The 16,182-nt window shown below is 44.8% G+C and overlaps 1 protein-coding gene across 1 annotated transcript; it reads left to right on the top strand.

Annotated features, from left to right (window-relative positions):
* Window positions 1-9,532: 9,532 nt before the first annotated feature.
* On the top strand, window positions 9,533-15,180 carry LOC120765000 (membrane-associated progesterone receptor component 1-like). The gene is given in 5 exon segments (XM_040089175.1): window positions 9,533-9,660; window positions 11,614-11,886; window positions 11,888-11,940; window positions 13,764-13,919; window positions 15,080-15,180. Coding segments are annotated over 5 exon segments (711 nt in total).
* Window positions 15,181-16,182: the final 1,002 nt, after the last annotated feature.

Raw genomic sequence — 16,182 nt, 5'->3', positions numbered from 1 at the left:
TGGCATATTGCTTCCTTGCGATCCTGCCCTAAAGTCCTTTGTCTAGCACTCACATTGTAACCCAGGTAAATGACTGTTTGCCTCACCATTTGGGCTTTCTTCTGGGATACTCGATACCCCTGCAGGCCTAGAAAGTTTAGGAGGCTTACTGTCCAGTCCACGCATGTCTCCTGGGTCCGGGTGGCTATTAAGAGATCATCCACATACTGGAGTATCTGTCCTTCTCCTGGTGGAGGTTCCCAGGATTCTAAATCCTCTGCAAGCTGCTCCCCAAATATAGTGGGGGAGTTCTTGTACCCCTGCGGTAACACACACCATGTGAGCTGAGTTTTTCTTCCAGTTTTAGGGCTTTCCCACTCAAATGCAAAAATTTTCTGGCTGGCTTCATGGAGAGGGAGGCAAAAGAAAGCATCCTTTAGATCTAGAACAGTAAACCAAGTTAGTTCAGGTGTTAAACGGGTTAACAAGGTGTAGGGATTGGCAACCACTGGATACAAGTCCTCAGTTACCTTGTTAACAGCCCTTAAATCTTGTACTAATCTGTATGACCCATCAGGCTTCTTTACTGGCAGAATAGGAGTATTAAAATCAGATTGACACTCTCTCAGTAGTCCTAGCTGCAGAAAGTTCTCAATAACTTGATGTATTATTTTCCTAAAATTTTCCTTTTCACTTGCCACTTCAATTTCTTTGGTTATTAACATTAAGCTTAGCAGTTCTACATATTGTTGAATCTTTACCTCCAAACCAATTTCCCCATTTTTGAATATTATTCTTGCCTCCAGCTGCTCTAGCAAATCTCTGCCCAAAAGTGCAGATGGAGCATTAGGCATGTATAAAAATCGATGGATGCCCCACTGTTTTCCCAATTTATACTTCAATGTTTTGCAAAAATAAGCTCTTTCAGACTGGCCAGTTGCCCCCTTTACCATAACATAGTCATTGGTTACAGGTATTAGGGTCTTAATCAACACTGAAAATGTTGCCCCTGTGTCTATCAAAAATTTCACTTCTTTTTCTTTGTTCCCCAGTTTGACTATAACCAGAGGGTCTTCTAGGGTAGGGCCCTCTGGTCCCCCTCAGTCCTCCTTTACATGAGCAACTACTTTTTTCTTTTTCTGATCACCTTTTCTATGTTCATCACCCTTTCTTAATTCTGGGCACTGTTTTTTCCAGTGACCAAATTTCTTGCAAAATGCACATTGATCTTTTCCCAGTTGGGGTGGTCCTTGTCTTGGTGGACCTTGCCCATGTTTTTCCTTTTCTCCTTCTTTTACTACTGCTACTGATTTCTTCATCCCTTGTTTATATCCTTCTTCCCGGTTACTAAAAACTCTCCAGGCCTCATCTAATAAAGTTTCTAAATTCCGGCTGTTTGGGCCCCGGATCTTCTGGAGTTTCTGCCTGATATCTCCTGTGGATTGTCCTAAAAATAAATTTATTAATTGCTGCGTTCCTTCATCAGATCCAGGATCCAGGGTGGTGTATTGGCGCATTGCGTCTCGCAGGTGATCTAGAAATTAAGAAGGTGTTTGAGAGGGGCCCTGTTTGATAGCATATAAGGCTGACCAATTTATGGGTTTGGGGATTGCTCTTTCTAGCCCTTTTACTATCAGCTCTTGGTATCTCTTTAACCATCCTAACCCCTCATCATCATTAGGATCCCAACCTGCGTCTTGAAGGGGAAATACATCTTTAACATCCTCCTGTGTTGTTCTACAATCATCTTCAGCCAGATCCCCAGCCACTTTCAAAACTAATTGCTTCTCAGTCTCTGTTAAGGCATCAAGTAGCAGTTGCAGATCTGCCCAATCAGGTGAATGCTGCTTAATCATATCTCAACACCAAAAATTTCTCAGCTATTTCTGCCAGCTCTGGGCATAAGTTCTGGGCTCTCTGCTTTCTGCACACAATCAAAGCCTTTTCTCAGAGAGACCCAACTCCAAACACCAACCGTTTTAGGCTCGCAAAGAAAATAGCCAGGGGTCCCTCACGACCCTAAACACACTCCACCAGAAGTTTCAACAAGGTCTCACCGAAAATCCTACGGATTTCGGCCGGGACACCACACACAAATCCCTCCGTGAGAAGGAGGTGGGGGGGGGGGGGTAACCCTGATCCCACGCTGCCTCTCCACTCCTCTGTGGTTAGGGACTACACCACCAGGACTTTAAAACATTACCACACACTCTAGCAACTCTAAGCCTCACAAACAAGCAAAAAGATATTTTTTCTTTTCACTAAAACACTCACTCGCAAAAAAAAAAACTTCTTAGGGTTTTACAGGGAGTTTAGAGACGCGGCCTGAGGCTGCAGAGCCTGGATTCCCCTGCGGTTACCAGGGAAACAAATCACACCCAACCCCCCCCGCGATTGCTGGGGTGGCTCGCGTTTCAAACCTCCTTACGCCGCTTGCTCCTTTTAGCTCAAAAAATAAACAATTTTACCTTAAATGCTTTTTTCACCTAAAAAACCTTTAGAAAAATCTTGTTGCCAAAAGCACACACTATTTAAGCTCACACACAGTCTAATTCCCCTTCAGCACACAATCTGGATACAATACAAACACTTTAAATCCTTCAGCCCTCTCAAACAGAGGTATCCCTCCGCTGATCAGGCGGGGAATTCAAAAGGCTTTTACAACTTCAAGCTTGCAAAACTCCTAAAAACACTTACTCAGGTTACTAACACACCCCAAAATCACACAAATCAAAACGCTTACACAAACTCCCACAGACCACGATACATACGGTGCACCAATAATTCTTCCACACCTGAACACACAAACACCCAAAACCACGAGACCACAAAACACGGATCCGTTCACACCACACACACCCGGCGTGCGCAGAGCCGCAATCGGGATTTTCCGCGACCCACAATGGGACCCTTGGTGTCCCAAAACGGGCTTGTAGTGGTGTGGGATTTGTTTTGGGTTTATTGTACGTGCTGTTTATTTATGGTTCGTTCTATGTACTCCTGTTTGTTCCCCCTAATGGTCTTTCCCTGTTTTTCTCCCCTCCAACCGTTATATGTCAATCTCCCACTCCCCCCTCCTCTGGGGTCTGCCTGTCATCTCGGGGCCTTCCCCTGGAGCTAGAAAGTTCTTCCAAGGGCGTCGAGTGATAGGTCAGATCCAGAGGGGGTCCCTCCCCATCATTTATGTTTGGTTTATGAAAATATCATTCATCAGTGTGACTCCTCCCTGGTGATCCCTGATTTGCTCACCCCCTGCCTCTTCTCCTTGTTCCACCCCCAAATAAAAGGTGCTGGCAAGCATCCAGGGGGGCTCTGCTTGGGCAGTTACCTGGAGGTCAGGAGGTCCCACGCTGGGGCTCCGATAAAACCTTGTGACCCGCTCATCAGAGTCCACCTTTCTATCTCTGCCATGGTTGCCTTGCACCACCTGTGCCTACCGCCGAGGTCGCGTGGGAGCCAAGACCCCACAGGATCAGATTAGCTGGCGCGGCCAGCTGTCCGTACCTTTCCACACCGCGGTGCCTGAGCTAGCCCAGGCGAGCATGGAGACCACGCTTAAGGCACCACAACACGGGCTAGCCACTCGGATTATGGATTGTCAAGGTACCTTTAAACCACAAACTGTAACCGGAGCCACTACTGCTCCTAATACACAACAAAACCGGTTATTTCACTGCCACTGCTGCCCCCTCACGGGACACAGACTACCAAGGCATCTTTAAACTGCAAGCTGACACAACAAAGACCAGTTGCCACTGTCCCCACTACGGGACACGGACTACCAAACCACTGACACCAGGCTCCGCAGAGCTGTCACAACTTTTACAAACAAACCCAAGAGGCGTATATTGTGCACAAGACGTCTCTCAGTGTCTTACCATCTGCCTATACCAAGGTACCTCTTTTCAAGTATAAACATACCTTTTGTCCGTAGTTCCAGCAGGTTCTGGTCTTTCCCTGGGTAGTCAGCAGGACCGCAGGAGCCCTCTTCCCAGAAAATTCCGGGTGGGTGCCCAGAGGGGTCCTGGACCCTGCTGGCCCCACGGCCAGAGAAAGCAGTCCTCCTGGCTGGCTCACCAAAATGACTTATTAAAGAAATATGGATATTGATCTAGTATTGATACCCAACTGCGACAGACAAAAACTATCGAACAGTTTAAAGTTAGAAAGTGTATGTTTATTATGGCCGGGCAGCACACGGGATAGCTCCCTAATATGTGCTGTGAAATGCACAGGTAATTACAAAGCCTTTTATTTACATAAGTGTTGTATACCCAAAATACAAATACATATTCATACCCCTGTCACCTCCCATTCCCTGCTTCATATGCTAATTGGCAAAAAAAGGCTGTTAAGCATGAGTACTTTGTTTCTTAAAATGAGTCGGGAGTCTCTTCTGGGGAGGGGTCACTTAAAATGAGGAAGTAAGATGAGTCTTCCTCGTCCTGACCTTTCTACCTTTTCAATGCATTCATGACAAATTAATCCTTGGTAGAACTTATAGTTTCCTGTGTTCCATGGGTCCTTTAAGCAGGAAATCTGCAGCTATCTTATGTCCTATTTACCACATTTTGTTTTTCATTACAAGCACAGCTACATAAACATAAAGCTGACAAGCAATGAGTTACTAAATCCGGGGTATCTTATCTAAGATCCGGCTTCTGTTAACTGTGAACAGAGCTTACCTATCTACTTCAGCTATTTCAGCAACTTATTATCTTAACTTTGCTAAAAATCCCTAATTCTTCAAATTTAATGTCTCAGTAGATTTCTCAGCACCAGACTTAGTGGTGACAGTGAACTCCTCTCACAGCAAGCAAACAGCCTGGCTATTCTCCCTCCAATGCCGAGAGGAAGAGATGGAAGCTGCTCCCAGCCCTGTCCTTTACCTGCCCGAAAACTCACTTTATCTCCTCCCTCCGAGAGAAACTCCCAGAGACCCAAAGAAGTGTAGCCAGGTGCTACAACTCCTCTCCTTTGGCCCCTTTGTTCTGCTTGAGTACCTATAAGTACCCAGTAGTTAGTTTCCTAGCAACTTATGGGAAAAATTCTATAAGTAAAAAATAAATCTAATCTCCAACAGCAGTCTATTGATTTCCCAGCCTGATGCATTTCCATCTGTTCTAGTTATACAATGCCCTCAATGGGAAAATCTTTCAGACCCTCAAAGTCATCCCACAGCGTGAACAATGTTACCTGAATCATGTTGCTGAGAAGGTGCCTTGCACTGTGCATTGAGCTCTCCAGGTAATGTGCTGAGTGCTGACTTAGGTCAAGCTGAATGTTTTCCTGAGACATTGTGTCTCAGAAGCTGAGACCCAAAAACTGTCACTACCCTCACATGAAGGTGAGTCAGGGAAGGTTTAGGTTAGATACCAGGAAAAGATTTTTCACCCAGAGAGTGGCTGGGCACTGGAACAGGCTCTCCAAGGATGTGGTTTCAGCACCAAGCCTGTCTGAGCTCAGGGAGTGTTTGGACAATGCTCTCAGGCACCTGATGTGATTCTTGGGGTGTCTTGTGTAGGGCCAGGAGTTGAACCTCATGATCTTGATGGGTCCCTTCCAACTCAACATATTCTGTGATTTTATGGTCATGCCATGGTTGTGCCTTCACAGCTGAGTTGTTACAGGTTTCTCAGGCTGGAGTCTGTAGGATTCCATGGACAACAAACCAGTAGGAAGCCTTGGAGGTAGCAGGGACTTCCCATGCCCCAAAAGCTTGAGAAAGAGCCAAAATTCCTAGTGTCAAACGCTTCCATTTTGTTTTCAGTCCTTTCAAAGCTGTAATTTCTTGGTGGCATTCAAGCATAGAAGAACCCTGCAAAGAGCACAGCGCTCTGGTGGTGCTTTGCATGTTGTAAAAGAGGGCTGCTCCTTGAATATTGTGCAAATACAAGTTTCAGAGGTAAGCTTGATGTCTAGGCGCCGTTCTCTATGCTAAATGTAGCCGAGAAGCTTTCCGTTTAGATTCAGATATGAAAGGCAGAATGATGAGATACATAGTGTTTAGAAGGAGTGTGCATGGCCCAGGCATGTTTCAGCAGAAGCAATGCTTTGAAGTGCTTCACTGCCAGCACAGTGTTCTGTGAAGTAGATGACCATTCACGTCTGGGAGAATGAAAGCACGACAGGTTACAAAAGGCCAAGAACAACGCCACATAGCACCGGCCTGGCATGCGCTGCCTACAGGCTGTAAGAAAAGCCCAGCTGCCACTACCCACACAGCCGAATACACTGTGGCAAGTCATATGGAAGCAGTTCAATGAGAGCTACTTGTGCTGCTACCTATTCCTCATGCAGCCTTCTGTGGAAGCAATTGCGCCTTGCCTTTAGGCTCTGAGATGCACACAGAAGAGTCATAGATGCAGAGGAGAAGGGAAGGAAACAGTGATTAGGTGAGTTTGCTGTGACTTACATGAGGAAAGCTGAAGCTGCAGGCCTGCACTGGCTTTTACTTCTAGAGCCTTTTGCTGTAAGAGCAGCTGCTGAAAGTTGGCAGCTGAGATGCGAGAGGGGAATATGTAGATGGGCAGGCCTCTCTGAGAAGGAAGAGAGGCAGTATGCTATGTGCTGTTTCAGTACTCTTTGGAGAACACAAACTTTAAGAACACCCTCTGTTCTGAAGAACACTGCAGCACCGAATGTTTAAGAAAGAGACTATCACCACGTTTTGAGATTAAGATTGAGAGGAATGACAAGATTTCAAGATTTGTCTTTACAAACAAGCCCTGGGTCTGCTGGTAGATAAAACTAGCACTGAGAGATAAGAGAAACAATGGGAAGGATCCTATTGATTGATGAATGGAAAAGAAGAAATTTGCCTTTACAAACAAACCTATGGTTTGTTTGTAAATGAAATTGAATATTGAAAGATGAAACCAACAATGGGGAAAAACCCATAAATCCCATAAAAATTAAAAATTTGGGGGGGTTATACATTAAAAGGGGAATGTTAGGCATTTCAGGAAGTCTGTACCTCTCAAGTACCTCAGCCAATGGGGAAAGAGAGAGGGAAATGCAGCCGGGAAATTAGGATAAAAAGGAGGCTGCGTCCTCCGAAAAACTGAGAAACCCCAGGGGAAATGCCCCATGGCCTCTCCCTTTATTCGAATAAAGTAAAAGGACTCCTCTGTCTCCTTTTTGGACATAAACCTCTGGTGTTCGTGAATTAATTTTCCTAACAAGATTAACAGAGCACGATACTTTTTCAAGCAGCAAGAGTGTGCTCAGCTGACTCCCTAGATCTGATGTTATGATCACAGGACAAATTGCAATCGCCAGGGGCGTGTGCTGGGTGTCCCCAATCACAATGTACCTACAGTCCAGTCCGTTAAAAGAGTCTATGTCCAGTGGTTTGACAGAAGTCACCTGCCAGCGATGTGACTTAAAATACAGTCCTGGTTTAGGGACAAATTTGGGAGAAAACCCCTGAATGGGATCCCTCCGGGAAGCAAACCCAAATGGCCCCTCCCTCCAACCGGTCTGGTAAAAAACTTCTTTGGGGAAAAGTGGAAAAAACTATTTTACTTAACAAACAAAGTGCATACAAGTATAAAGAATGAATAATATGAAACAATAAAACCTCTCGTTCTGGAGTGAGATGGCAAATTGAGAAAGTTCTTGCCATGGGTGTAGCTCGGCTCTCTCTCAGTCTCTCATCAGTCCCAGTCCCTCTGGCGCTGCTGGAAAATGCCGAAGCCCAGGCCCCGGTGGGCTGCAGGTGCAAGCCCCCAGTGCTCCCCTGGGTTTTTCAGTACAGAGCAGGTTTAAACAGTTCCAAGAGAAGAGGAAAAAAAACAGTTCAGGAAACTTCTCTGCCTTAGCTAGCTGAAACTAACTAAAAGCAAAAAGATCTCTGTCCTGCAGTCTCTCCAAGCCTCCGCCGAACACCCCGTCTGGAGAAGAATGTGGAGGAGTCAGGCAGTTTTCTCAAAACAAACTCTGCGCCTCTCCTTGCTCTTAGAACCAGTCTTAAAGGCACAGCACTCAATATACAGCACAAACAGAACAGACGATTGGGGATACAAGCATCATAAAGTCACCCTAGGATATTTTACAGTCGTCATCATGAATGGTTGGTGTGGCTCCCAAACTTTATCTTTACTACTTTACTGCTTTGTTCTCCCCATGCCCCTTTCTGACCTGCCCCATTTCTATCGTCACATGGGGCAGGTCTGCGCTCTCCCTTCAGTTTTTCAGGAGATTGACTTGTCCCACCCCACCCTGTTTGTTATTTTGTCCATTCTGCTGGTTGTCCCCCTGAGGGCAAACTCTGGCAATGTGTCCCTCCTGCTTGCAAAGAAAACAACGGAGCGGTGCATTGTGCTGTTTGTAAGGTGTTGCTGCAGCGACCGTCCTTCTCCACCCCTCTCCTCTCTTCTGTGGCTCTGGAACGACGGCTCTTTTTGCGCACTCCTCAACCATAATTTCCAAGGTCGGTGGTGGGTCCAGCGGCAAGGCCAATGTGATCTACTTACAATTATCATTTGCATTGGCTTGCTCTACCTCTGTCATGACTTCTAATTGAACCAACCAACTCTCCACTTGTTCAATCGCCGTCCAAAGCCTTTCTACAAAATCTATAAATTATTCTAGAGGAGAATATTTAATATTAATATAACTAAATTTGGGGTCCCTTGTAGGCATTGTAATCAAAGCTTTCTTGGCAGCTCTTTTTACATTCTCCAAAACAAGCTGTGGAATTTTCTCAGCCTGTTTTAGTGTCACAATCCAATCCCCTTCACCGCACAAATGATCAAATGTAATTTGGTTTCCATTGGCATCAAAGACACAGTCAGGAATTCTTAAAAGCTGAGGAAGAAGCTCCTTCAGAGGTTGCTTCCATTCTCTCTCCCACAGAAAGTTGTTGTAGTGCATTATTTAGGTTTATATTGTATTTCATTTTTATATTGGGTTTTGTAATGGTTTCTTCTGTACCACCATGTATCACAAGGTTTGTCCCTGCTCCTTCTCCCCGCCCATCCTCCCACACTGGAATGTAATCCAACTCTGTTCCACTCCCACCTTATCCCTGATTGGGTAGTGGCTTGTCCCTGCCTCTAGCCCCTTCCCCCTGAGTAAAAGTCCTGGGACCACGTGGAAATCTCACTGGCTCTTGGGACCGGGAAAGGGACGGGAACTGGACTGGGCTCCTGACCCTGCGGGGGCAGGAGCAGAGACTGAATAAAGCCTTGATTCCCCCCAGACCAAGGGCAGACTCTTTCCTTTTGCCATTGACGGGGACATGCTCTCTCTAAAGAAAAAGGTTTGCAGCCTCTCTGGGATCTTTTGGGACCCTGACGGGAAAATTCCTTCCGGCGTGGTTTCTCTCTCAAGCTAGCCGAGGCAAAAACAGAGCAGGGGCTCCGGGAGAGAGAGAGCCACGACAGAAGGTATTCTGTGGGAACTAGGAGACATGAAAACAACTCTTGGAGGTCGCCAGGAACCAACACATTTGAAGAGAAGGTGGCTTTAAGAAGGCTTTTAAAATATTCACTCCCTCTCCCAAACTCTTTCTGGGCTTTACAGAGTTCCTTTTTGTTTTGGTATGAAAATGGTTCCCATGTGGGATTTCGTCTTGTTCGGCTATAATGCACAGGTGCAGCAAACAGGAATGGCCCCTGCTCCGGGTTCTGGCTTCCAGGTCCATCACTTCCTGGTTCTGGACTGTGGGAACCGGAAGTAGGAAGATGGGGGGGCGGAGCTGCCCAAGACAGGGGAGGTGACAGGGGCAGGACTGAGATCGAGAGCGGCGGTACTCAAGGATGACCTGATGGGAACAGGGGGTGGAGCTGGCAGGGAAGGGGAGGTACCAAGGGAGGAGGGGTTTTTGGGTGATGTAATCAAGGGAGGAGCAAAAAGTGGAGCCAGGGGAGGGGCCAAAGCGATCAACATCAGAGGAGGGGTGGTACCCAAGGGATAGGAGGGGTCGGGTGACTGAAAGGGGTTGGACAAGGAAAGAGAAGGGTTGTGGGAAGAAGGAGCACATGGTTGGGACCCTGCCATGTGGCCCCCCCATCCTCTGCCCCTTGGGGGCCATTTTGGGTAGACAAAGAAACCGGGGGTTAGTACAGTTTAGTTTTTTAGTTATAGAAGAATGTAAAATAATTCTCCAGGTCAGGACCTGGGAATTTCTTTGGAAGAGACAGCAACCTATCAGAGAGTTAGTTAGAATATTGGCGTCTGTTCTAACCACTAAAATTGTTGGCTGCGACTTTGGGAAGTACCATATAAAACCCCGTGAATTTCCTGTAGGTGGGTCCTTTTTCTTTTTTCCTTTAGCCAGAGAGAGACAGGTAACATCGAGTTGGGCCTGCTGCTCCCCCCTTTTGGGGGAGAGCTGGCTTGAGGCCTGGCCGGATTCCATCGGCTCCCAGGTGAAGGGGGGGGGAAGGAGAGGTTGCTGTTTTGCAACAGCTACTTTCTTCAGACTTCTCTGGAGCAGGGAGAGCTCTCTGCTGGGCCCCTGATAAGAGCTATGAGCACCATTTAGGCCGAAGCCACCCCGATTTACACCGAGGGGTGAGCTGAGAAGGCATTTATGATCCTGCTTGGTTTTTTGTAATTCCGGACTGCCTGAGTGCTCCAATCTCTGATGTTTCTGTGAGTTCTTCCTCCCTCACCAGCGCAGCCTTGAACATATAACACCATGAGCTACAAAGAGAGAGACAAAGACTCCGAGCAGATTTAACTCTTTCTTAGCAACTTGAAGCTTCCAAAGCTTAGCCCTTCTCTAAGAAAGTAAGAAAAGACAGAGTGAACATAAAGAACAACAGCATGAAGTCAGTAGAGCAAAAGTGAAAAGACTATTAAGACAGAGGGTTAAAGAGTTAGTTGTTCTATTCTTACATGAGCCATGGAATTAAACTCTATATTTAGATCATTCCTTTAAATCATGGGAAAGATAAGCATTTGGGGAGATGATTGTTTTAATTTGTATGTGGATTCGAGCAAAGGTGTTTGTGATAAACTAAGTAATATCCTATAAGATGCTTGAACAAAGATAAAGATAAGAAGCCCCCTGCGCCAGTAAAGAAGTGAGAAGATATCTCTGTACCTTGAGGTGAAAAATCCTTTGCTTTGGAGTTATTCATCTTTAAAAAGTGACACCCCAGTATGCAAAAGTCTAAGACCCATGACCCATAAGCAGCTTAGGGACCTGCTGATGGGAGGAGTCACAAAGGCTGGTTTCTCCAGGCGGTTGTTTTTGTGACAGTTTAAAACCCACAAGAGAACTGTTCTAAGTTGTCAATGGGATCCAAGACTCTGAGAGACTCTTCCCCTAAAGAATTGATGAAAGACTATTGTCAGATGGTGAAACTGACTGAAAATTACAAGTTTTGTCTCTTTATGTTGTTTTGCAAGAAAGTTAACACTTCGTAAGGGGAGGGAAGAGTGTTTTTGAAGTTTCATTCTGTTTTAGTTTTTTTCCAGCTTTCTTTTTTCTAATCTTTTAGTGTATGTTAATAAAACTATTTGTTAATTTTAAAGTTAAGCCTGCTTTGTTTTTCTCCTAGTCTCTCTCCCACAAAAAGAGTAAGTACCAAGACCAAAATTTAGTAAACTTGAAACCACTACACTGCCCCACCGGGCCGGGTGTGCTCCGTGCCGCCGCTGCGTGCTCGGCGCCTGCAGAGCCGCCGCACAGTCCAGTGCCATGGCCCGCGAGGAGGTGGCGGCAGGCGAGGGCGGCGAGCTGCTGCTGGAGATCGTAAGCTCCCCTCTCAACCTGAGCCTGCTGGGCCTCTGTCTATTCCTGCTCTACCAGATCCTGCAGGGCGAGCGGCCCGCGGCACCCCCGGGCAAGGCGGACCCGCCTCTGCCGCCCAAGATGAAGCGCCGCGACTTCACGCTGGAGCAGCCCTTCGACGGCGTGAGTGACCCGCGCATTCTCATGGCCGTCAACGGCAGTTTTTGACGTGACCCGCGCCAGGAAGTTCTACGGGCCCGGGGGGGGGCTGCGTACTCCGCTCGTTGTGCCCAGGGCCACCGGCTGGGGGGAGCGCGGGGCGGGTCAGGGCCAGTGCTGGCCAGGAGCGCCTTCCTTCAGCGGGGATCAGCGCTCCTGCCTGACCCCATCACGGCCCTGGTGCCGATGCGGAGGTTTGGAAAGGATTCAAGGCTTGCTTGCAGCCGGGAAGGCTGCGCAACCCTGCAGCGCTGGGAGAGCTGTGTGCCGGTGAGCCGGCGGGCAGGGTGACTGCTGCTGCTCAGACTCCGGAGTCGGGCCCCGGTGTTGTAGAAACTCCGGCTTTGCCAGTTTACATTGTTTCATTATTCTCAGTGTTTTCCCATGGCAGACTACACGTACCATAAGGGGTTGGGTGGCTTTGTCGGCCTGGGTTGCCTTTGCCTGATGGCAGGCAGCAGAAGCAAAGTGTTCTCAGTGTTGACACTCCATTCCCAACTTTTAGTGGGTATCACTCCATTGCATAATATTTATACTAAGTACTTGGCAATTTAGATTAAACCAGCTTTCTACCAGGAGCATAGTTCAAATGTGCAAAGATTGAATAACCTATACTCGTAGAGCAGCCAGTGATGAGGTGGATGGGAGTATGTGCACCCAGGTGAAAGAGTTTTATCACCTCCACGAGGGCAGGGAGGTTTATTTTTATCAGAGGCTGCCTGATAAAACAGCTCACTGAGGCTTGCTGATTTTTACCAGGATCTGCCTGGCATAACCATTCCTGAGCTGTCTAGACAGCCTGGTAGCTGCAGTAGTGAGCTGCCAGTGCTACTTAGAGACAAGGAGAAAAATGCAGGAGACACCATGTTTTTTGAAGCATTATGTTACTACTTTTGGGCCAAACACAGATGAGACTGTCGCTGAATGATGCCAGGCTGTAACTTTGCATTCTGCAGCAGTCAGGATGATATGTACAGCGAGTTAGATGTGCAGCTTTGTATTTGTGCAAACTAAAACCCACTTGACATAAGGTCCAAGCCTTAGATGCTGTCTTCCTTGATGACAGTAAAAGCTGCCTGTTGCATCTGATTTGGTAATTGCTGAATGGTTCACCACAATGTCTGGCTAGTTTGATTTTCATTTTAATGGAAAAGTAAGATTCTTTTGATTAATTTAGGAAAAAGCACACTCTGGAAGTTGGCATGTGCTCTACAATAACCAGACTTCACATCTAACTTCTTTAAGCTCCTTTTAGAAGAACTTTGAATGTCTAGTTGAACATGCAGTATCTCAATTTTGGGCTTGTCATGCAAGCAAGTTAATCATTAATGAAGTTTAGCAAGAGTTTATCTTGATGTCTCTGATCTGCTGTGAGTTGCATGTTTTGATCATTTCAGTTCATCTTGCATTTTGTTTCTGTAGATGTTTCCTCCAACTTGATAATTTCTAGTAGCTCCACTATATTTTCTGTCAAGCCATCCTTTCATCTCAAGTCAGGAGTATCTGTTAGAAAACTTTCATTTCACCCCAGACATAGAAATCCTTCATCTGTTCCTTATTCTAGGGATGTGTGTCCCAGTCTGTATGCTTATCATTACCTGTTTATATGTGCCATGCACCATTGTGTGGTTCGCTGTCCTGATGTTTCAGCAAACCTCAGTATCTTTCTCCATGGTTTTGTTTCTTGTCCTCTTCCTCTGTTTTCTCTTATTACCTATTAGAATAAAACTTTAAAGCATTTCAGAAGCTTGAGGCATCTGATGCATGGCTCAGGGTAGAAACTCATCATCTATTTTAGTTTGGGGACTCTGATCCACAAAGATAACATAGCATTCATTACCTCTGCAATAATGCTGCTTATGTTTTTATTTTAAAGAGGGCCCATATGGGATCTTTGCTGGAAGAGATGCATCCCGAGGTCTTGCCACTTTCTGCCTGGATAAGGAGGCACTGAGGGATAAGTATGATGACCTCTCTGATCTCAACGCTACACAGCAAGAGACTTTGAGGGACTGGGAGTCACAATTCACTTGTAAGCAATTTTAAACCTATTTACAAAGAAGTAGTTAACTGGTAATAGGGGAAGCAATAGTTAAAAGGCTGTAACCAGCTGGAAGCATCATATGTATATAAATGATGGAAATTGCATACACTGATAACTAGTACAGTGGAAATAAAACACGTTTTCTTTTAAATCTAGTGTTGAAAGGTTTACTATAACCAGCTACAATGGAGTTTTCTCCACATGATGTCATTAGAAATTTCAGTCCTGACCTGATGTGTCCTGACTATTTTGGCCCTCTTCCTGTTTTAAGCCTGTTAATCATGCCACACTGAATGGCTGTTTTATTTTGCTAACAAGCTTGTCACAGAAACCAGAATTATGCTATCAAATATCTGACTTGAAGTAGTGTTAAAATCTACCTTTACAAGTGTTGAGCATCAGGACTGACAGTGAAGTCCACTCTTTTTATTACTGTGTTCCTATTAAATATGGCAAATAGCTGCTTTAAATTGTTATAACAACATTGCTAGTCTGAAATACCTGTAATCGGGGGCTTCTTTTGCTTTGTTGAAGTTGACAGAGAGGCAACATAGTATAGCTCTCAGTCCTTACATGTATATGATTTTGGCATTTTTACATCCTCAAAAGGAGATATAAAATAAATCAGAGGCTTAATCACATAATTGGATAACAGATCCATCTTTATCTTTGGGAGAAAGGATCTGCCTTCTGTCCTATTGAATATTTTTAATACACATTACAAAAACTAAAACCCCCTCCAAGTTGTGCATATGTGTGCATATATGTATGTGTGTGTTTAATATATGTAAATAGTCTAAAAATGCCTTTGGTTGAAAAACCAGCTTTGGCATTGGCAAGAGAAATAACCTAGGATTCTGTTTCTTTGGCTGGGTGAGTCCATCAGTTTGTGTTTATTCATCCTTTGGTTTGGGCAATAAGATGAGAGTTACATTCACGTCACGTAATTCTTATGACAACAGTAATAGTAGTTCAGGTAGTAGTAGTAGTTGATTTTAGCTTTTCTCCTTTCCCTCAGTATTTGGAACAAGTTGCTCAGAGCTTTTTTAATTAAAATATAGTCATTCTGTTCATTCATAATACAGTTGGAGGAGTTTTAAAAGGTGTCTCTTCAGGGCAGAAAAATTACTTGAATTTTTTTTCCCCAGTTAAGTATGATCATGTTGGTAAGCTGCTGAAGGAGGGGAAGGAACCCACTGTGTACTATGATGAAGATGAAAAAGGTGCCCAGAATGCAAAGAAAGAGTAGATATTGCAGTGAGGAACAATCTACTTTTGAACCATAAAGGATCATTTGTAACATTCCACTTCTGTTTCACAAGGTGCAGCAGCAGCAGCAAGGCTTACAAAAGGTCCAGAGGTACAGTGAATGGTTTCTTTTCAAAGATTTCCTTTTCAAATTCAGTCGGAAGCTTCTGAAGGTCTTTAATCTGTCTTCCTTTAAACCCACATAATAAGAAGTATGCATAACAAATGTCTGTGCAAAAGTAAACTGCAATTTTGGCAATAAAGGACTATTTTTCTGCTATCGCCATTTAGTGCAAAGTAGGTCAAAATCAAGTTTTTCATTACCAACCTCGCACTGTGGACACAAGCACATGAATAACTTCACATATGTAACACAAACACCACTAAGTCTTCTTTTGTGTTAGCTTCTGCAGGATCTGGCCCCTGGGTTCTAATTCCTTTAGAAAAGGGACTATATTTTGTTTGTCCACAAAGCATCATACTCATTTGTTGTGCAATGTAATTCATTACTATGTAAGATAATTTGGCTTTCAAGGTGTTGCATTAGCAACTTACAGATGAAACACTAACTGCTTTTAAAAAAATCAAGAATTTTTGAGAGGTTAAATTACTTTTAAATATTTAATAAAGACTGATGAACACTTGATATATTCAACATGCATAATTCTGCGTAGACTAATATTCTCTGTTCACTTTTAAAGCACATCTATAGTGTTACAAAAGTTTAGATAATGAGTGGAACTAGGCGTCCCTAAAGGTACACCATGGAGTGACTTGACTATTGTTCATTCAAATTTCTTCTTAGTAAAAAGTGCTCCTGTGAATGTTAATGGTATTATATTAAACATGGAAGATCAGCTGCTCTTGATTCCTAGGCCTAAAAAACAAGAAGTTGCTGGTATGGCATGCTTAGCAAGTGCTCTTGTACATGCACCTTTACCTAGCACAAAAACATTAGCGGTCAACATAACTTACGTAAGTTACATACAAAATAAAACAATGT

This window comes from Hirundo rustica, chromosome W, assembly GCF_015227805.2.
Source record: "Hirundo rustica isolate bHirRus1 chromosome W, bHirRus1.pri.v3, whole genome shotgun sequence".
Taxonomy (NCBI): domain Eukaryota; kingdom Metazoa; phylum Chordata; class Aves; order Passeriformes; family Hirundinidae; genus Hirundo; species Hirundo rustica.
Note: the sequence above shows the minus strand (reverse complement) of the source record. Positions and strands in the feature narration are given on the sequence as shown.